Source organism: Dendrobates tinctorius, unplaced genomic scaffold (genome assembly GCF_039654945.1).
Source record: "Dendrobates tinctorius isolate UK_male_01 unplaced genomic scaffold, ASM3965494v1 ptg000116l, whole genome shotgun sequence".
NCBI classification, from domain to species: Eukaryota; Metazoa; Chordata; class Amphibia; order Anura; family Dendrobatidae; genus Dendrobates; species Dendrobates tinctorius.
The window spans coordinates 27377858-27401041 of NW_027361784.1; the positions used below are offsets into that span (position 1 = coordinate 27377858).

Below are 23184 nucleotides of genomic sequence, written 5' to 3' on the forward strand. Positions count from 1 at the left end.
AGCGATCAAAAAAATGTCCAGGCCATTCAGCAATACCCGGCAGGGGGGCCGGTCGCTGGTGAGATCGCTGTTGTGCCACAAAACTTGTGACTCAGCAGCGATCTCGCTGTGTGACGGGGGCTTTAGCCTCGTTTCTTGACCCTTTTCAATCTAACATGGCTGACGCTGTCACATGCAGAACGCAAAGATAAGTCTAAATCTAAACCATTCCTCCTCTGCCTTTCATGCGCTGAGGGATGGTCGCGCATTAATGATGTTGCTGTGCCCATCTCTTAGCACACAAAAGACAGGGGAGGCAATGGTTTAGACTTACCACTACGCTCCCCATGTGACTGTGCCAGCCATGTTGGGTTGAACAAGTCAGCAAGGAAAGTGACTCTAGATGCAAAAAGTAACATCTCTTGTTAGGGTCTGGGTCACTTTAAGCCAAAATAAGACCAGTCAAAAAAGTAAAAGCTTACTGATCGTTTCCATCAGTGAATGAAAACTGAAAAAAATGGAAAAGAACAATAAATTGATGGGCTGTTGATCAGATATTCTGCTATAGCAAATGTGGAGTCTTTTGATGTTTCAAAAGGGGTTGCTTCCTTTTGGAATTCTTTGCATTGCTCCCCTTCCATTCCCCTCTTCAAATTTGTACATTTGTGTAAGTGCCTCTTTCTTTGTCTTCTGGATTGGTTACGTGATCCGCACTCTTCTGCTGCGATTACATCACTGGCTACACTAGTTCCGAGCTTTCAGGCCTGTTGACAGGACGGCATCTGTCTAACGCGCATGTAGAGACCGAGCACCCACTGCTACTTCTGTTCACGAAGACTGATGGCCATGCAGCGCTATGTCTACATTGCAGGCAAAAGTAAAAAAACAGGAAGTAGCGAGGAGTCCGGTGGGCGGTACTGCTAAACTAATGACATGCCCCTTCCCTGCTGCAAAAGGATATTATTATTTCTATAGCACCATTGGTTCCATGGTGCTGTACATGAGAAGGGGTTACATACAAATTACAGATATCACTTACAGTAAACAAACTAATAATCACAGACTGATATACAGAGGGGAGACGACCCTGCCCTTTCGGGCTTAAATGCTACATGATGGTGGGGAAGGAGACAGTAGGTTGGGGGGTTGCAGCAGCTCCGGTGTTGGTGACGCGGTAGCTCCAGTAGTGGTGAGGAAGTAGCGGGGTCATTGCAGGCTGTAGGTTTCCTTGAAGAGGTGTTTTTTTTCAGGTTCCGTCTGAAGGATCCGCATGTGGTTGATAGCCGGACGTGTTGGGGCAAAGAATTCCAGAGGATGGGGGCTATTCAGGAGAAGTCTTGGAGGCGGTTGGGTGAGGAGCGAATACGTGTGGAGGAGAGAAGGAGGTCTTGGGAGGACCGGAGATTACGTGAGGGAAGGTATCGGGAGATTAGTTCAGAGATATATGGGGGAGACAGGTTGTAGATGGCCTTGTAGGTCAGTATTAGTAATTTGAACTGGATACGCTGAGGGAATGGGAGCCAGTGAAGAGATTTGCAGAGGGGAGAAGCGGAGGAGTAGCGAGGAGATGAATTAGTCGGGCGGCAGAGTTAAGGATGGACTGTAGAGGTGTGAGGGTGTTAGCAGGGAGACCACAGAAAAGGATGTTGCAGGAGTTGAGGCGGGAGATGATGAAGGCATGCACAAGCATTTTAGTAGATTGAGGGTTGAGGAAAGGACGGATTCTGGAAATATTTTTGAGTTGGAGGCGACAGGAGGTAGAAAGAGCTTGGATGTGCGGTTTGAAGGACAGGGCAGAGTCAAGGGTTACTCCGAGGCAGCGGACTTCCGGTACTGGGGAAAGCGTGATGTCATTAATTGTGATAGATAGGTCGGGTAAGAAAGATCTGTGAGATGGAAGAAAGATGATGAGTTCAGATTTGCCCACATTGAGCTTGAGGAAACGAGAGGAGATGGAGGATATGGCTCATCGACACTCCGGGATTCTGGACAGCAGAGAGAAAACCCCCTTTAACAACTTTAGGTCTGGTGTGGGGAAAAGCAATAATGAATGACTTTGGACGGGACACATGCACATGCCTTTTTCGGTTTTTCTTTATTCATATTTTTTTTTATGTAGGCTGAAGCAATCCTTACAATGTACAGGGAGGCACAGTTACAGCAAAAAAGTCATAGAAACGATGTAAAACAACCTGCACAGGGAGAGGTCAACTCTCAGTACAAACTAGCAACTAAACACAAGAGCAGAAGAGTCGCGTAATTTCTTGTCGTAACGACCTCCGCTTCTTCTGCTGGGACGATGCATTACAATATGCAAAAAAGAACACAAAACGGAACGGTTAAAAAGAGGGCGCAATCCTACGGTGAACGCGGGCGGCATTCTCGTACTAAATGCTAACATCAACCACGTACTTCATACTAGCCACTTAAATCATTTCAGACAAGGGGGACTGTGACTTTATAGTAACAAAAACATTGAGGGAAAAAGAAAGTGACGCACCCATAGGATACGCGCATTCAAGGCAGCCATTTTGGGAGTTGGCCAATAGCCACGAGTTGAGCTCATGCACTCGTTATAGACAATCCGTTTCAGTTCGGCCTGATCACTGCGGGTCCAGCTCCTAACAGAAAGCTTGTTTGGGCAGGAAGGTAAGCATTATCACATGGTAGCCATTACCATGATTACACAGACATCTCGATTTTACCAGTGTAGAATCTACTCTTCATTCTAGTTGGAGGTTGCTCCTCTCTATGATGTCCACATTCCCAATTAATGCATATTGACAGGGTTGTTTTCATTAGAAAAACCCTTTAGTTATTATCAGGAATTATTAAGAGTTTAATATTATTCAGACAAAATGGCTGTGAAAGCGACAAAATGGCTGTGTCTCAGATCTTAGCTGCTTGCAAGTATGCCAACCACAAAATGGTTGCTTTCTTAGAACTCATAATGAGCTGAAAATAGTGGCATGTTGAATGGTAAAGCTTTTATGGATTCATTAAGAAATTCCTCAAGGTTTGGTTTTTTTTTAAAAAAAAAAAGAGAAAAATAACAGATTTTTTTATTATTATTACCATGCCCTTTAATAATGACGCACTGCAACGTAACATCTCGAAAGGAATCACAGTAGCGTACGTCTTCATACATGAAACACGACAACTTCACAACTTACTTTACATCTTGAACGAAAGCCAACAAGGAATTTGCAGAGTTGGTTTTTTGGAGTCTAGCACCTTTGACAATATTGCATTTTGGCATCAATATCATTATTTAATGATTATCCAGTGCGCCCGGCGTGGGATGGGAGAGGGGTGTGGCGGCTTAGACTCCGGTAACCCGCTCAAACAGAACCAAAATCCCGTTTTACTGAAATCCATTTCTACAAGTGATATGGCTCTAGAAAGTAAATTCTATCAATCCCAATGCCATTTATATATTTAAAAGATGACTTTGTGTTGGCGGGAGGGGCATTATTGAAAATTTTCTTGGTTGGGAGAAGAGGGTGGGGGTGATCATAACTAGGAACTTGCTAAAGAGTTGCGTTTTTAGGTATTCAAAGGATCTGCTTTCTGTATTTTTAAGAAATGGGGGTATGTTAAAAGAAAACGGTGAATTTTTTTTTCCATTTTTAGAAATTACAGAAACATAGAACAATGATTCTCAACCCCGCCCCTGAGGAACTAAGGAAACATCAAACCAGGCAAGTTTTTCACTTTGATGCATCGACAATTCAATTTTTACCTTCCCCCTCATGTATCATTTCTTACATAAATCATGATTTCTTGCCCAAATATGGGTCCATCAATCCAGTGCCAAAGATTTTGGTAAATATATCATTACCTCGGGCTCCTTATTTCAAAAGCATAGTCAAAGTTTGACAGCCATCCCACTGACAGTAGAGTTGAGCAAAAAGATTTGTAGGAGTCTGGTTTAGCGGCCACGTTGGTAGTCCGTGACTGTCGGACCAAAGCCCCACGAAACGAACAACTTATCTGCTGGCATCAATGGCGCCTCTTCTAATTAGCAGGACTGGTGGGATGTCAGTCGCAAAGAGCCTACTAATCAGAGGTGCCGGGGATGCTGGTAGGTTCTCGGAGGTTCGAAGGGTCTTGGTTACCCGGCCACGAAAAGTCTTGCGGATGTTCTCACCATTCCCCCAAAATTTACAATTCTAGTTTTTTTTGTTTTTTTTTTAACGCCTCTGCAGATTTCTTTTGACCTCTTAAAAGTGGGAATCACAGCTAAACCTAACGTAATCAGTCTCAATATATACATAAATTTTGGATTTTTTTTTTTTTTGGTTTCTTAAAAGAAAAATGTGCTACAGTGCTATTTCCCACCATGAAACAGTCTAAAAAGTACATAACATATAACCCAGAGAACCAGTCGCAGAGAATTTCCTCTTCATTCCTTGTAAATCCTTGTGCCAAATTTGTTTAAATTTGTCAAAAATGTGAAAAAAATTTACAAAAAAAAAAAAATATATATACCGTATATATTTTTTTATAACGATTTGCCTCCACAATACTTAATACAGCGATGTGTTGGGTGTAAAGTGTCACTAAGATGTGATCGAACACTGCAAACTTGTCCCAGCCAGCTGGGCCTAAAAACGTGAATAAGCAATTTTTTGGAAATTATTATTATATTTTTTTTTTTTTTACACTTTATTTTTATTATTTTTTTTTTATATTTTACATTGGTGAACTCCCAGCTAACGGTTTAATATCTTTATAATTGCCTTAGCCTTTTTTATTTTATTTTTTTTAAGAATTATAATTAACGTCTTACTTACCCCCCCTTATTATGTTAGTACTCGGTGAGATAATATGAGTGCAGACATTTATTTAAAAAAAAAACAAAAAAAACTGGAGTACTTTACAATACATTGGGGGGAAAAAACAAGTACATTTAGCCAGTGTACGGAAAGGGCAGCCAAAGTATTACTTATGTACATATTCTATATGTAATTTCTCTTTGATAAGAGAATTTCTAGGATGGTAGCTTTCCTAAAAAAAAAAAACAGCGCCACCCCTAAACTACAGGTCTCGTTTAGTATTGCAACTCGACCACGGTTTGTTGGTTTTTGTTTTTTTTTTTCATTGGAGCTGAGCCGCAATACTAGTTGCAATCATGGACAGTTGGGGGAGCTATTTTTGTACTAAAAGTGACACAATGGGTCCAATATACTCAAAAAGGATGAGGGGGGCAAGTCGAAAGCACTCAATGGTTCTGGAACACTGATGTCAGGAGCTACGAGCAATGACTAGATTACAGGTGACGTGTATGTGTGAAAGCATATGTTATCATGGCGGTCTTAAACCTTTAATTCCCCCTGGTTACATGCTTTATTTTTTTTTTTTCTTATTTTTCTATTGCTCTTCATTGTTAATAATTTATAACAGTTAAAAAAAAAAAAAAAAAACAGAAAAAATATTTAAAAATAATAATTAAAAAGAAGAGAAAAAAAAAACAAAGTTCTAAGCTTGTAATGTATAGGAAAATCTAAGGAGGTGTTCTACACCCCGTCATCCTCTGACTGTGCAACGGTTGTTGAACTACATCTCCCATCATGCCACAAAAGTATGCTCATGCTTGATCTATACAAAGTTTTTTTTTTTTTTTTGTAAGGGGTGGAGTGGGAGTGGGTGAGGTTCACAAAAACAGTCCTTGATCTGTTACCGGTGCACACTTTTCCTCTTATCCCGTTTTGAAGCGGTTTTTAAAATTTACAAAGATGTAAAAGATATAAAATTAAAAGAAGATTTTGGCACTTTATGGAAGAAAAAAAAGAGGACCAAAAAAATAAAATTGGAAGGGGCACAAAAAAACAAACAAAAAAACATTAAAACATAAAAGGGGAATAACTATGTGCAGAAGTCAAGTCGCTATTTACAGTGTGAGGACACGGACAGATCGTAACCTTGCTCTTCTACTCTGCTTTACTGTGAGAATATATAGATTTATATATCTTCTTTGATTAAGAGTCAACTCGGTTTACGCTCCGAAACAATCCGCCAATCACGGACTGGAATGGGTTAAAGAGAGTTCCCCTGGAGAAGTTCTTTAGTCCCGTCTTTAGCATCCCCATTTCTTCTAGCAGAGCCGAGGGGCCGAGCGGTCATTCGTGGTGGTTCTCTTAAGTTTAACCCCACGACGGATAGCAATGAGCATATCTTCTCCGTGAGGCGCCTCCGTCGGAGCAGACTCTGTGGCTCCTGGATGGACCTGAACCGGGGCATCAGGGATGGAAGAACCATCCTGATCATCATCATCATCGTCGTCATCATTTTCGGACCTTCCTTGCCTTTGTTCTTCCACGATCATACCTTGTGGCCCTGGAGGGTTTACAGAAGCCTGACCACTCCACAGTGAGGGTGGCATTTCGCCTGTAAGCACCGATCCTTCCACTAGGGAAGGGGAGTCAGGACTTTGCTCAGGGTATTCTTCGCTCATGCTGGTGGGGAACCCACCTGGCATGTCTGGCACTGTCGGGGTCTTAACGGGTATAACTGGTGTCTTAATTGGAATAGGACCTCCCCCAATAGTGCCACGTCTGACTGACGGCTTGGTAGATGGTGTCCTACGAATGGTGGCTACTCCAGGAGTGACAATGACTGGTCCAAAAGCGGCAGGCAGTCCAGCGGTGGAGGCTGGGCGCTTAGCTTGGAACATCCTTCTGTAGGACTGACTAATATCACTGTTTCGAGGGATGGTGGAAGATTTATCAAAATCCTGTTGATCAGGTTCTTGGTCTCCGCTCACCGAAAAGTAATCGTAATCTGAAACTAAAGACAAAAGCAAAGTTCAAAAATTTGGTTTCAAGAAATGAATTTTTCAAGTTCTGAACCCTACAGAATTAGGCACATTTGACTATCAGGATTTTTTGTGTTTGTATAGAGGACACTAAAGCAATCAATGACTGGAAGGGTCTCAGAGAAGCCTAGGTCCTCATGATCGTAACCCATGCTCAGTTCTCACCACTTGTTTTTCTCCTTTGTGGGTCATCGGGCCAGCATAATTAAGTTATAAATGTCTATAAATCATGGTTGTGACCAGGAACAATAATTAGGGTGAGGTCAAAGTGCACAAACCTTGTGATGGGATGGTATCTTCTGAACAGCATGGAGTTGTCGTCTGTGTGCTGTATCCACTGGAACATTGTAAAGAATCTCGGCTACTCCTCTGCGTATCGAGCTGTAATCCTCTGCTCAACGCCAGTGCCAGGTCATCACAGTTCTCTCCTTCTTCACCCTGCTGATAAATAGAAAAGAGGAGTAAAATTAACACAACTTAATCAATATGGCTACGACCCTCCACCAGCAGAAGTAGTTTCATCCAAGTCCACAGCAAACTTATAAGAAAGTGCAACAAACATTTTGTTCTCCCGGATCTAAACTTTACGGTTAAACACATGCAGAATGTTTAAAAAGAAATCTTTACACTAGTCAAGAGGGCAAACAGCAATTCATCCACATGTTAGAAGCAGAAGATATTCGAGAAAAGTATGGTTAAGAGCAGAGACGAGACGACCCAACCATCACTCTTTACCCTGGTCGATGCAGGTACACTGGCATTTCTGTGCAATCTGGCTTCACCGTTGAGTCCTAGAGCCGAGATATAGGTTCCTCCGCAGGGTTCGGCTTCACGCTTACGTCTCTGAAGAGTGTTCACCGTAGGTTGGTCGTATGGACCTGGCTTAGCCCAGTCCTGGATGAAAGGTTATATATGCTGTATGTAGACATAGTCAAAGTGCTTTGTTCGCTCAAGGAAAGATGACTTAACCCCCTTACATAACTAAACTGCCGGTGGCTGGCCATGACTAATGCTTCTTATGGATTCACCGACCTATTCTAGTGCTTGGGTGGGAGTTGTGAAGACCATAATCATGGTTCAGCAGTAAAACCTAAAGAAAGTCCATATTGGCTCTGACTTGATTAATATCTAGGAATGGACCTCAAATCTTGATCATCATTTAACTTTTAGATCCAAAACTATCATCCAGTATCTGGTCGGAGTGTAGTTTTCTTGTTACGATGATCCAACCCCCTGCTTCAATCCATACACCCAAATATTAAAATGGATTTTCCGGGGAAAGGGAGGGGTAATTGTATCAATGGTCCAAAATTACTAATTACTCACTGCCCGCCCAACTGGTCCTGTCCATAAACCTTACTGGTCCCAAATTACTAACTATTCACGGTCCCCCCAACTGGCCCTGTCCATAAACCTTCCTGGTCCAAAATTACTAACTACTCACAGTCCCCCCAACTGGTCCTGTCCATAAACCTTATTGGTCTCCCAAAAAAACTAACTACTCACTGTTTCACCCCACTTTCACGGTCCATGTCTCCCAATGATTATGTTCCATAACGCAGGAGCATGATGGGGACACGACCTTCATGCTATCAATTTTTTTAGTAACGCCATAGTGGATCCAAATGACAACCTGGTAGGCAGCAGTTTAGCACCATGTTCATGTGATAGCAAAGAATGGGCAAAGTATGATCAGACCCCTTATTAATAGAGGATCAGTGAAGAACTGAGAAAAAATATATGTGTGTGTGTAATATATACAGTGGGGCAAAAAAGTATTTAGTCAGTCAGCAATAGTGCAAGTTCCACCACTTAAAAAGATGAGAGGCGTCTGTAATTTGCATCATAGGTAGACCTCAACTATGGGAGACAAACTGAGAAAAAAAAATCCAGAAAATCACATTGTCTGTTTTTTTTTTCATTTTATTTGCATATTATGGTGGAAAATAAGTATTTGGTCAGAAACAAAATTTCATCTCAATACTTTGTGATATATCCTTTGTTGGCAATGACAGAGGTCAAACGTTTTCTGTAAGTCTTCACAAGGTTGCCACACACTGTTGTTGGTATGTTGGCCCATTCCTCCATGCAGATCTCCTCTAGAGCAGTGATGTTTTTGGCTTTTCGCTTGGCAACACGGACTTTCAACTCCCTCCAAAGGTTTTCTATAGGGTTGAGATCTGGAGACTGGCTAGGCCACTCCAGGACCTTGAAATGCTTCTTACGAAGCCACTCCTTCGTTGCCCTGGCGGTGTGCTTTGGATCATTGTCATGTTGAAAGACCCAGCCACGTTTCATCTTCAATGCCCTTGCTGATGGAAGGAGGTTTGCACTCAAAATCTCACGATACATGGCCCCATTCATTCTTTCATGTACCCGGATCAGTCGTCCTGGCCCCTTTGCAGAGAAACAGCCCCAAAGCATGTTTCCACCACCATGCTTTACAGTAGGTATGGTGTTTGATGGATGCAACTCAGTATTCTTTTTCCTCCAAACACGACAAGTTGTGTTTCTACCAAACAGTTCCAGTTTGGTTTCATCAGACCATAGGACATTCTCCCAAAACTCCTCTGGATCATCCAAATGCTCTCTAGCAAACTTCAGACGGGCCCGGACATGTACAGGCTTAAGCAGTGGGACACGTCTGGCACTGCAGGATCTGAGTCCATGGTGGCGTAGTGTGTTACTTATGGTAGGCCTTGTTACATTGGTCCCAGCTCTCTGCAGTTCATTCACTAGGTCCCCCCGCGTGGTTCTGGGATTTTTGCTCACCGTTCTTGTGATCATTCTGACCCCACGGGGTGGGATTTTGCGTGGAGCACCAGATCGAGGGAGATTATCAGTGGTCTTGTATGTCTTCCATTTTCTAATTATTGCTCCCACAGTTGATTTCTTCACTCCAAGCTGGTTGGCTATTGCAGATTCAGTCTTCCCAGCCTGGTGCAGGGCTACAATTTTGTTTCTGGTGTCCTTTGACAGCTCTTTGGTCTTCACCATAGTGGAGTTTGGAGTCAGACTGTTTGAGGGTGTGCACAGGTGTCTTTTTATACTGATAACAAGTTTAAACAGATGCCATTACTACAGGTAATGAGTGGAGGAAAGAGGAGACTCTTAAAGAAGAAGTTACAAGTCTGTGAGAGCCAGAAATCTTGATTGCTTGTTTCTGACCAAATACTTATTTTCCACCATAATATGCAAATAAAATGAAAAAAAAACAGACAATGTGATTTTCTGGATTTTTTTTTCTCATTTTGTCTCCCATAGTTGAGGTCTACCTATGATGTAAATTACAGACGCCTCTCATCTTTTCAAGTGGTGGAACTTGCACTATTGCTGACTGACTAAATACTTTTTTGCCCCACTGTATATCACAGACGAAAAGTTTGGACACACCTTCTCATTCAGTTTTCTTTATTTTCATGCCTATGAAAATTGTAGATTCACTCTGAAGGCATCAAAACTATGAATTACCACATGTGGAATTATATAATTAACAAAAAAGTGTGAAACAACTGAAAATATGTCTTATATTCTAGGTTCTTCAAAGTAGCCACCTTTTGCTTTGATTAGTGCTTTGCACACTCTTGGCATTCTCTTGATGAGCTGCAAGAGGTAGTCACCGGAAATGGTTTTCACTTCACAGGTGTGCCCTGTCAGGCTTAATAAGTGGGATTTCTTGCCTTATAAATGGGGTTGGGACCATCAGTTGTGTTGTGCAGAAGTCTGGTGGATACACAGCTGATAGTCCTACTGAATAGACTGTTAGAATTTGTATTATGGCAAGAAAAAAACAGCTGAGTAAAGAAGAACGAGTGGCCATCATTACTTTAAGAAATGAAGGTTAGTCAGTCTGAAAAATTGGGAAAACTTTGAAAGTGTCCCCAAGTGCGGGGCAAAAACCATCATGCGCTACAAAGAAACTGGCTCACATGAGGACCGCCCCAGGAAAGGAAGACCAAGAGTCACCTCTGCTGCAGAGGATAAGTTCATCCGAGTCACCAGCCTCAGAAATCGCAGGTTAACAGCAGCTCAGATTAGAGACCAGGTCAATGCCACACAGAGTTCTAGCAGCAGACACATCTCTACAACAATTGTGAAGAGGAGACTTTGTGCAGCAGGCCTTCATGGTAAAATAGCTGCTAGGAAACCACTGCTAAGGACCGGCAACAAGCAGAAGAGACTTGTTTGGGCTAAAGAACACAAGGAATGGACATTAGACCAGTGGAAATCTGTGCTTTGGTCTGATGAGCCCAAATTTGAGATCTTTGGTTCCAACCACCGTGTCTTTGTGCGACGCAAAAAAGGTGAACGGATGAACTCTACATGCCTGGTTCCCACCGTGAAGCATGGAGGAGGAGGTGTGGGGGTGCTTTGCTGGTGACACTGTTGGGGATTTATTCAAAATTGAAGGCATAATGAACCAGCATGGCTACCACAGCATCTTGCAGCGGCATGCTATTCCATCCGGTTTGCGTTTAGTTGGACCATCAATAAATTTTTCAACAGGACAATGACTCCAAACACACCTCCAGGCTGTGTAAGGGCTATTTGACCAAGAGGGAGAGTGATGGGGTGCTACGCCAGATGACCTGGCCTCCACAGTCTCCAGACCTGAACCCTATCGAGATGGTTTGGGGTGAGCTGGACCGCAGAGTGAAGGCAAAAGGGCCAACAAGTGCTAAGCATCTCTGGGAACTCCTTCAAGACTGTTAGACGACCATTTTCGGTGACTACCTCTTGAAGCTCATCAACAGAATGCCAAGAGTGTGCAAAGCAGTAATCAAAGCAAAATGTGGCTACTTTGAAGAACCTAGAATATAAGACATATTTTCAGTTGTTTCACACTTTTTTGTTAATTATATAATTCCACATGTGGTAATTCATAGCTTTGATGCCTTCAGAGTGAATCTACAATTTTCATAGGCATGAAAATAAAGAAAACTCTTTGAATGAGAAAGTGTGTCCAAACTTTTGGTCTGTACGGTATATATATATATATATATATATATATATATATATATATATATATATATATATATATATACACATATACACACACACACACACACATATACAAATATATATACCGTATATATATATATATATAGGTAGGTATTTTTGGGGGGATTTTAGAACATATTTTTACCTGTAAATGGCAGCCACCACTAGAGGGAGCTCTCTACCTATGTATGTATACAGTTACTAAACCACTAAATTTAGCCTAAAGAGTGAGGACAAATCCGTAACCTGCACCATTATACTTTATCCTTGAATAAGAGATTCCCAATTCTGTATCACCCATATTTAACACAGCATAAATCTCAGATTCATTTATTTTCAAGTTAATATAGAAATGAAAAGAAAGGTACAGAGGAGAGTTACAAGAAATACAGAATAGTACCTCAATGCACAACCCCCCGCCTGTATTACACTATAAAATCCCTAGAATTGGTCAATCAAGGAGTTGGACAATGGGCAGCCATTGGTAGAAGAAAATTTAGCGCAAAAAAATATCATATAAGAAGGGTATTCTGAGGGAATTTCTAAGGATTTTTTTTTGGAGAAGAAACTTTCCAAAAAGATGAGGAGTTTTCTGAATGTGAGGCTACTGGGAGAAAATGAACTTTATTCCTCCCGGTAGCCACTGCCTTTTAGTCATGGGGTGTGCACAGAGCGTCTACAGTCAATGGTCACACACTGGGTGCGCCAGCTGTAAGCACGCCCCGGCACTATGACTGACAGCTGGCGCTCACAGTACTGTTACCAGTGACTGTAGATGATCTGGGCTCTTAATTTTATGTGAGAAGGTGGATTTACTCTGAAAGGGGTATTCCAGATGTTGAGTTATTCATTTTCACCTATCCCTGGGAGCAGTCCTGTAGACAATGAATAGATTGGTAGAGCACATGTTCGACCAACACTCAATTCTCAAGGAAACTCAGCCTGGAAATCGATAGGCCTCCAATGGTCGGACCCGCATGATCTGCCAGATATCACCTATCAAGTGAAAATTAGGTGATAACTCTTTACGACTGGAAAAAATCTTAAAGAAATGCCAAGAACATAACCATATTAGTTGGATGGTCTCTCCTGGATGACACAAGCTTTCAAGATAACGTGCCTGCACTGGTTAAGGGTTGGGCGGTGGGACACTTCCTTACATAGTTACATAGCTTGAAAAAAGCCCTAGGTCCATCACGTTCAACCTTTCTATAGGTTGTCAAAACTTCTTAATACTGACAGCAGTGGGATTTGGACCAACGCCTCTGAAGATACTGAAGCCTTAAACCAACGCTTTAGACCGCTCGTCCATGGTACCGTTACGGAACCTGTGGACTCCAAACCAGTCACCAATGCTGGTACTAGCCCAGCCTCAAACTGTGTAATGGCCGCGAGAGCAGGCGCATGACCGTTGACTTCCTTGGTGATGCTCAAGCAGAAATAACCACCCAACTCCCCAAATTATCATTTCCCTGCAAGATATTTGATGGTGTCTATAAATAAGTCAACAACCCAACCCTGCCACAATGACCATTAATCTGAGGATCCAAAATGGAGTGGTTTCGATTAGAATGAATGAATGTATCGGGGGTGGAGGGGAAGGGGTTGTGCAAATCTGAGGTTTACAGAATTTCAAAAGTCTCAAACGAAAGACACCCAAAAATATTAGTTGGTGACAGAAGAAGAGCAAAAAGGTGTGAATTAGTCAGGCTGTATCACATATACACAAACCTTCCAGCTGGGGATCTTAGATGATGGTAACATGCCTGGCCCGATAGTGTAATAGTGATGACAGTCTGAACTAGACCGGGTCCAAGGACGGGAGGCTGGGAGTGGGACATGGGTGTAATGACCTGCCGTGGACAGGTCACTGGACAAACTAAAGTGATAATACCCATTAGACATCTGAAGACAAACAACACAGAGGGAAAAAAAAAAAAAAAAAAAATGGGAAAAAAAAAATCAATATGGGTCCAAGGAAAGGGCATGTGATAAACAGCAATTCAGAACATAAAGAACGTGTACACCACCCATCAGCTGCTCCACTCCAGCCAGAAAGGGTGACAATTCGTAAGTCAGCCATAAGGACCCACAATGAGGGTTGTCATGTAGCTTTATGGCAAATGTTCCTGCCGTTTTGGAAAAAAATAGGAAGCGAATAACCTGGAAATGGCTTCATGTGGAAGTCACAATGGCCATATTGGTGGTCTTTAAAGATGGCCCATCACCAGGTCAAAGTGTCCAAATTTTTCGCTAATTGTATTTGTGCTGCTCCCCAGACTATTCTGGTATACCTGCTATATGGTTGCAGAGATATGGAATTTTTTATTAAGTGCAAATTTTTATGGTGGTAGCCCTCAGGATCCTCTGGGGAGTGTCTTCAGGCTGCCTTGCATAATTACCATGTGAGCCACGCCTCCTCGAAAAGACCACAGTACTACCACTAAATAAAAAGGCCCATGTGTCTGGAAACAAACTGTATAACAAGAAAAAAAAAAACCAGAATACTCAGGAGAGCAGCGGGAATAAAATAAGAGCAAAAACTGGACACTATTGCAGGGTGAAAGGTTCTCTAAAGAGAACATTAGAGGCAGCCATGCTGACATGGAGACCAGATTCCAGTGGTATGTGACTGGGTTCTATTGATTGACATCACCAAGGAGTTTGTACAGGATTAGGGGACATCTCCAAGGGCGGAAATGCTGCAGATGTTTGCTGGCATTGCAGGCATGTGAATAACATTTTTCCAAATCTCATGTGAACTGTGCAGAATTTTTCTGTAGGGAAATTGACCCGTGGTGCAGATCTCAACTTCTGATGAGAACAGAGCAGTGATTGGTGGCAGATGTCCCCTAATAGCTACAATACAACGTGTCTCCATGGAAACAGACTGCAAACCCCGTGTAGTCGGATCCTGCCGTCATACTCCAGATGGGAATCTGCTTGCAGGGTTGCAGTCTGTTGACACGGAGACATAGGGGCGCTCAATGCTTAAACTGGCCAACTAATCATGTGCTTCATTCTAGAGGAGTTGGGACACGTGCAGGATATGGATGTGATAATGAGCGTACTGTACTGTGCTCAGTCTCACCATGAAGGATGTGATGTATGACCATACTGCACACCACAGGAAATGGATAATCACACCCAAGGAAACATAGAATGGAGCATAAGATCTAAAGACAGATGAAGTCACATGTGAACATACACAAAGCAAAATACTACAGTGACTGCACCAGCAGAATAGTGAGTGCAGCTCTGGAGTATAATACAGGATGTAACTCAGGATCAGTAATGTAATGTATGTACACAGTGACTGCACCAGCAGAATAGTGAGTGCAGCTCTGGAGTATAATACAGGATGTAACTCAGGATCAGTAATGTAATGTATGCACACAGTGACTGCACCAGCAGAATAGTGAGTGCAGCTCTGGAGTATAATACAGAATGTAACTCAGGATCAGTAATGTAATGTATGTACACAGTGGCTGCACCAGCAGAATAGTGGGTGCAGCTCTGGAGTATAATACAGGATGTAACTCAGGATCAGTAATGTAATGTATGTACACAGTGGCTGCACCAGCAGAATAGTGAGTGCAGCTCTGGAGTATAACTCAGGATCAGTAATGTATGTACACAGTGACTGCACCAGCAGAATAGTGAGTGCAGCTCTGGAGTAGAATACAGGATGTAACTCAGGATCAGTAATGTAATGTATGTACACAGTGGCTGCACCACCAGAATAGTGAGTGCAGCTCTGGAGTATAATACAGGATGTAACTCAGGATCAGTAATGTAATGTATGTACACAGTGGCTGCACCAGCAGAATAGTGAGTGCAGCTCTGGAGTATAATACAGGATGTAACTCAGGATCAGAAATGTAATGTATGTACACAGTGGCTGCACCAGCAGAATAGTGAGTGCAGCTCTGGAGTATAACTCAGGATCAGTAATGTATGTACACAGTGACTGCACCAGCAGAATAGTGAGTGCAGCTCTGGAGTAGAATACAGGATGTAACTCAGGATCAGTAATGTAATGTATGTACACAGTGACTGCACCAGCAGAATAGTGAGTGCAGCTCTGGGGTATAATACAGGATGTAACTCAGGATCAGTAATGTATGTACACAGTGACTGCACCAGCAGAACAGTGAGTGCAGCTCAGGGGAATAATACAGGATGTAACTCAGGATCAGTAATGCAATGTATGCACTCAGTGACTGCACCAGCAGAATAGTGAGTGCAGCTCTGGAGTATAATACAGGATGTAACTCAGGATCAGTAATGTAATGTATGTACACAGTGGCTGCACCACCAGAATAGTGAGTGCAGCTCTGGAGTATAATACAGGATGTAACTCAGGATCAGTAATGTAATGTATGTACACAGTGGCTGCACCAGCAGAATAGTGAGTGCAGCTCTGGAGTATAATACAGGATGTAACTCAGGATCAGAAATGTAATGTATGTACACAGTGGCTGCACCAGCAGAATAGTGAGTGCAGCTCTGGAGTATAACTCAGGATCAGTAATGTATGTACACAGTGACTGCACCAGCAGAATAGTGAGTGCAGCTCTGGAGTAGAATACAGGATGTAACTCAGGATCAGTAATGTAATGTATGTACACAGTGACTGCACCAGCAGAATAGTGAGTGCAGCTCTGGGGTATAATACAGGATGTAACTCAGGATCAGTAATGTATGTACACAGTGACTGCACCAGCAGAACAGTGAGTGCAGCTCAGGGGAATAATACAGGATGTAACTCAGGATCAGTAATGCAATGTATGCACTCAGTGACTGCACCAGCAGAATAGTGAGTGCAGCTCTGGAGTATAATACAGGATGTAACTCAGGATCAGTAATGTAATGTATGTACACAGTGACTGCACCAGCAGAATAGTGAGTGCAGCTCTGGAGTATAATACAGGATGTAACTCAGGATCAGTAATGTATGTACACAGTGACTGCACCAGCAGAATAGTGAGTGCAGCTCTGGGGAATAATACAGGTTGTAACTCGGGATCAGTAATGTATGTACACAGTGACTGCACGGGACAATAAATTAAATGTATGCACATATTGTACAGTATATACTCAAAACCATACATTTAGATAGTTTAATTTAAGAACACTTAACTTAGTGACATAAAGGTACATTGCTAATATGGCAAAAGAAGATTAAGTCATTGTTAGTTTTCATAGGAGTAGCGGGAATCTCTAGTTGCGAAGAGAACTGTGCAGACATTCAGCCTGGAAAACCTTAGCAAAAATACACACAACCATACATGATCATGGTTTCAGGGTTAAAAAAAATCTGGCTGCCTTCTACCAGTAACAGCTCCACACTTGTTTACAGGCTGTGTGTGGTATTGCAGCCAAGCCCCGTTCACTTCAATGGTGCTGATGTGTAACCAGCCACAATCCGTGTTTATGTGCGGCCAGGCTTCTGGGAGGAACTAATTCTCTGCACCTTGTTAAATGTTCACTACTGACTGTATATTCTTCTTCTGTGATCAATTTCTCAGTCATTTTCAAAATCTCTGATTGCGCAAATATGTCATGTGTGGCGGGAAAAAAAGTGCACAAAACATTTCAGGGGCAGATAAAATCACGGTGGAAGACTGGAATACAATCATACAAAAAAAATTAAAATATTAAATCTCAATTAATTAATCAGCCGGAAACTTATGGAAATACCAAACCTTACCCACAATGACGAACATAAAAAAAAAAACACAACAGGCAAGCACATGTTAAATAGACTTAAAAAAACACAAATTAAAAGAATAAGGAGCAAATGAAAAACAGGCAAAAAATCATAAAAAATTAAACAAAAAAGGTGCAAATTCACTAATGAATTGGGTTCAATTAGAAAAGTTTGGAACTTTTTTTGTAAATTTAAGAGGAAGTCTCCTGGGACTAGATGTGCGAAAATTAAGGAAGTCATAATCACCTACTGACATCTATCTGGACCCAGGGCGGGCCGTTCCATGGTCTGCACACGGTCAAGAAGAAGAACTGATAAAGGGGTATTCCTATCTGCAAGATCCTATCCCAATATGCAATAGGTGTGATAATAATAATGATAATAATAATGTTAGTAAATACCTCCCATTAGAAATGTAGTACAGTTCTTCTGATTCGCTATGTTGCTTACCCCATGTGCAGGGCATTGCAGTAGCTTAGGCATCCATGGTTACGACCACTAACAACTATTTGTCACTTTATGAGTGGTCATAATCGTGGAGACCTAAGCTACTGCAATGCCCCGCACATGGGGTAAGCAACATAGTGAATCAGAAGAACTATACTACATTTCTAACTGGAGATATTTGCTAATATTATTACACCTACTACTTATTAGGATAGGATTCTGGAGATGGGAATACATACAGTATATATTTAAAAAACAAACAAACAACAAAACCCTAGAATTACTGAGCGATCCCACCCGCAGAGTCTCTGTCCCATCACCTTATCAGTGGAGGCCCAGGCTCCCATGGTAGATCCAGAGCTCACAGAGGTAGGAGAGCTGCACTCGCTCACGGACTGGCATGTCTCCGAGGCTTCGGATGAAGCTGAACTGGAGGAATTCTGCAGAGCAAAGAGGGAGGGGAGAAGGTGGATGAGGCGACCCGAGCGCTCCAGGCAGGATCACACAGCACAACAAGAGGAATGGAAAGTGTCACAACTGCACTAAGACATCGGGAAACGTATGAATGTGCAGGAAGCTACAAATCTATGGAAACCGTCAGCAAGCAGGGCGGCCGCTCTCCACTAATGGTTCTACAGTTTTGTGAGGTTATTCAAGGTATCTTGACCTTACAGAATATGAAAGTCAAATGTGCATTCACACATAAAAGTAAAAAGCGTTGAAAAAAAAAAATCTAAGTTAGGTTTGATCTCAAAATCAGGGGCCTCAGATTAGAGTGGTAGATGGAAAGTGTGAAATCTGGCTCCTTTTTCTTCGTTCTTGCGAGTTCATTTTTACGACAGTGTATGAATAAAAAACATGGAAACCATTAACAAGCAGGCTGGCTGATTTAAAGGGTTTGTCCAGCGACAAAAAAAAATGAATAAATATATCAGAATGCTGTAAAATATTAAAAGACGTAATGATCACTTTATTAAACCCCCCCCCCCGTCCATTCCCATTGGACGCTTTCCAGGTCCCCCGTCATTCTCTGTACATGCTATCCCGTCCAGATGGTCATGTGACTGCGGCATCCAATCAATGGCTGCAGCAGCGACCAGTGAGTGAGTGTTACAGACAGTGATTGGCTACAGCAGTAACATGTCCGTCTCCCAACAGGAAGGAAGTACATGGCTAGTTTCTGTACTTCCTGTTAGGACTGTACAGAAAAGTGACCACCGCAGCCAATCAATGTCCAGGTGAAGCAAGACGTGAAGAGGTCGGCAAGGACCTGGGAAGTGTTGGAACATTGGGAAGGTATTGATTTTTTTATTATCATTTCAGAGAATATTTTTTTTAATTTTAGGGTTGCTGGACAACTCCTTTAACCCATTCCTGCCACAGCCAAAATTCTTTTCCTTGTGTTTTTTTTTTCTGTTATAATCTTTTATTTTTCCATCCACTTTGCCATATGAGGGCTTGCTTTTTATTTATTTTTTTTTTTTTTTAAGGACACGAATTGTAGTTTAACTTTTAATATACTGGATAGTGGAAAAAAGTCCACATTTTTGCTTTTAATATTTTAAACTTTTTTTACTTTTCACTTTATTTTTTCCTTTCTCTTTACTGCCAATTCCATCTACAAGCCAGGAAAATGGAGTCTCTTAAATGCCGACGTCAGTGTCTGACTGCAGCACTGAGGAGCCAGCTAGCTCTGGATGCCATCTGCATAACACAGCCGGAATCTGCCGTGTGTGGAGCGGGCTCAGCTCCTGAAAGTTTGGAGAACTTTTCATTTAGTGGTAATCTGCATTAGCTAACACTGGGGAAAAAGAAAAACACCCCGGTAAACCTCTACTACAGGGGAGTCAGCAACATGTCGAACGTCAGCCGCTGTGAAACTACAACTCCCAGCATGCCCTGACTGCCTGTAGCCGATTTCTGGCCCCTACACAAGATATCTCCAATTCACCAGCCATCCTGCAAGTCTCGATACTTTCTATAGGAAATGACGAATCTCACCTGGTTGACGGCCTCCGGCGGCATGGGCGATGGAGACTTTGATTGAAAAGCATCCTGGGAGATGAACCCCGAATCATGGGAGGAGACGCTGGACAGCCTCATCGGGGCCTGCTGGGGCAGATTGGAGCTGCGATAGCGATAGTGCGAAGTGGGTGAGTGTGAGTGGGAACCACTGGATCTGGAGTCACTACTGTTAACGCTGTTCAGACTGCTGTGTGAGACAAAGGAGGAGCAGCGGAAAAGACAAGAGGGGCGGTAAAAAGTCGGGGATGGGGGGAAGGCAGAGGAAAGGGGTGATCGAGGGGTTAAAGAGAAAAGAAAATGCAAGGGAAAGAATAAGGGAGGGAAAAAGCAAGCACTAAAATTAAAATCTCCAAGAAATCCGGGGGCAGCATGAGCAAAAAAGACACAAAATACGGGGCTAGGCAGTATCCATGGTCTGGTGTAGTTATACTGTCAGAGAGGAGGGTTCTTGGAGGACTTTAAAGGGGACATTTCACAAGATTTTTTTTCATTAAAGAGAGTCCCCTATCCAATTTCCAAAGCTCCACTGATTCTAGATCAGTTTTTCTTTTTCTTCTGTGCCTCTCCATTCCAAAGTTATGGCCCCCAGTAATAATGGTGCAAATTTCCCCTTTAACCAACCGGGTTGAGCTTTCCTGTGGGCGTTTTCCTTTGCTCCTCTGATGCCGGCCAATCAAACCAAGGCCACACCCTCACAGGAGTTGTGCGGTACACGCCCAGTTTGGTTGACGGGAAAATGCGCACCATTATATCCATAACTTTGGAACGGAGGATCACAGAAGAAAAAGTAAAACTGTTCCACAGTCAGTGGAGATGCGAACACGTTTCTTTTGATTATGGCTCGTTGCCTTGGAGACCGACCACCGCTGATAGACAGCTTAACATGTTCAGTGCTTAAAGCGCTTTTCTTTTGAGCCTGTAATCTCTGATTTGAAGCTGGCAAGGATCGCTGGAGCAGACTGTTGCCTTCTAATGCCATCCATCTTGAGTGCAGTGTTTACAAGATAGACAGCAGCGGAGGTCGGTCTCCTAGGCAACCAGTTGTAAACTAAAGAAAAAAGCATTACTATCTCAAGAACGGCTGCAAATTTTAATAAGCAGTAAATTGCAAAAGTGCTTATTTTTACAAGCACTATCCGACAATATATCCATCTATGAAAATGGGAATAACCCTTTTAACCAGCCAGACGATGTTGTGGATACTGCACACGACGCCATTGCATGCATTACTGGATATATACTGTGTCTAGCAACATACCCAGCTGCAGATATATACTGCAAGTGCGACATATAAAACAAAAGCAGGTTGCAGCACTGGGGGATGTGCTCCAGTGGTTCCTGTGGGACCAGGGAATGGGGGGGGAGGGTTTCAGAACCATTTCGAATCCAGGATAGGACAACATGCAGATTGAACTGTTTTACGCTGCACAAAACAGTTCCTCCGAGGTGAATGTCATTACTCAATGCATCATACACGGAGGTCAGTGTGACACAAGGACAGGTCCTCTCCTACTGTACTGTTACACCAGGAATGAACAGGTTAACTTGCAAAATAACATGTGCCATCATAAAGCAATCCCCACCCCAAAATTAAGTCCTCCCTTCAATAAAATCCGGTGGTCACTAATTAATATAGGATTGTACTTGCACATGCAAGTGGTGGAGCAATCAATACGATTGGTCAGACTTTTTTGGCAAAACTAAATCCCAATAGTATACCGCTTAGAAGGTCTCTCCTTCCCCCTAAGTGACCAAACCCTACAGGCTAAGAGCCGAGTACCTTAATCTCAAGAACTTAGGCTTTGAACATCCAGGTGAGGAAATAAATCCAACCTGGTCATCCAACTTTTGGCAGAAGACAACAACCTGGTACAATCTTACCAGCTGTAGCCAATAACCTATCATGATAATGAAGGGAATTAGGAAATTGCAAAGAAGATTACTGTCAAATACCTTGTCAAATTAAAGTGGCTGTCCCACCTTCTCTGCTGGTGGTCAGGTCCGAAAAAGCAAAAAGATATGGTGATCGGCTCCTAGGTCATGAGGACGTTTTATATTTTCCTGCAGTGGCCACTACAGGAAAAAATGTGGTACTACAAGGCGCCAGTTTGGGTCCTCCAGCAGCACGCTGCTCTAGATAGGTCCTGAGATGACCCCAATCATGACAATTATATGGACAACCCTTTTAACTAACACTGTCACTAACATTCAGAGAACAAAATGGGAATATAGGAGCGGTTTTGCCAATCAAGGGCGTCTTAGGATCTTAGAGGGTCTCCACAAACCTTAAGTAATAAAGGGGTTAAAAAGGATTAGTTAAAGTGTTATTGACCAGTTTACAAAAATGCTGCCATCGCATATTTTTTTTCTAATATTAAGCGACCCCTTTAAAGGGAATCGGTCAACTCATTCTAGCCCCCGAACTGACTACACATACTGTACGTGGGAGATTTGTAAGAACACACGTGAATCCGCACCCTTATTTCACAAAACACTGCTCCGTGGAAGAGAAATCCCCATTAGAAACGATACACAAATAAGCTGGAAGTGCTCTGGGTGGAGCTCCAGGCCCCACTCTCAGCATAACTCCACCCCCTCCACTAGGTGATTGACACGCTGCAACACTGCTAACTGTCAATCACCAAAATAAATTCAAGTGGTAAAACATCTTGTCGCAACAGAGACCCCCCGTCACCTACCTGCAGACACTGGACTTGCGAGACATGGTGGTGCTCGGTGATGATGGCGGAGTCTGGTAAGACCAGTTATAGTCTGAGCCTTTTAGATCGTGAATCACCTGTTGACACACAAAAAAAAAAATCTCAGAATCCATACCGAAATGTCAACGTGATAGCGAGTGATCATTGTATGTACAGCGGTGATTGTGGACTGCATGTCAATAATGATACCAGGGAGCAATAGAATCCAGGTCAATGGGCAGCTGAGTTAGGTCTGTTACCTGTTCACTGGCAGATGGTAGTTTATGTGGATCCATGGTGAGGGTTTTCAGGTCTTCAGATATTGTCTGTAAATGTGTGATCTCCCCCAACATCGAAATCTCTTCCTCCTGTTCACAAGATGAAAAAAAGTCACAAAGGTCAGAAGCGGTAAAATCCACTTTTGCTCGTCGGACCATTGTTGATCCCAACAATAGGAGAACTTGTTCCCGGTAAAGTAGCAGTCACCATTGTGCCATCACTCT

At 42.6% G+C, this 23184-nt stretch overlaps 1 protein-coding gene across 5 annotated transcripts in view; it reads right to left on the bottom strand.

Moving 5' to 3' along the window:
* Positions 1–2055: 2055 nt before the first annotated feature.
* MTSS1 (MTSS I-BAR domain containing 1) overlaps positions 2056–23184 on the bottom strand; it is a 172579-nt gene continuing 151450 nt past the window's right edge. The window contains exons 8-15 of one of the 5 annotated variants that reach the window (XM_073590308.1): positions 22942–23049; positions 22682–22779; positions 19959–20166; positions 18278–18397; positions 13529–13702; positions 7532–7690; positions 7075–7237; positions 2056–6768 (exon numbers count right to left, since the gene is read on the bottom strand). In XM_073590308.1, coding sequence (XP_073446409.1) covers positions 6077–6768; positions 7075–7237; positions 7532–7690; positions 13529–13702; positions 18278–18397; positions 19959–20166; positions 22682–22779; positions 22942–23049 — 1722 coding nt within the window. In that variant the 3' untranslated portion in view covers positions 2056–6076. Of the gene's footprint in view, positions 6769–7074; positions 7238–7531; positions 7691–13528; positions 13703–18277; positions 18398–19958; positions 20170–22681; positions 22780–22941; positions 23050–23184 lie in introns of all 5 variants that reach the window. The other 4 variants (XM_073590307.1, XM_073590306.1, XM_073590310.1 and 1 more) reach the window with 4 other exon arrangements.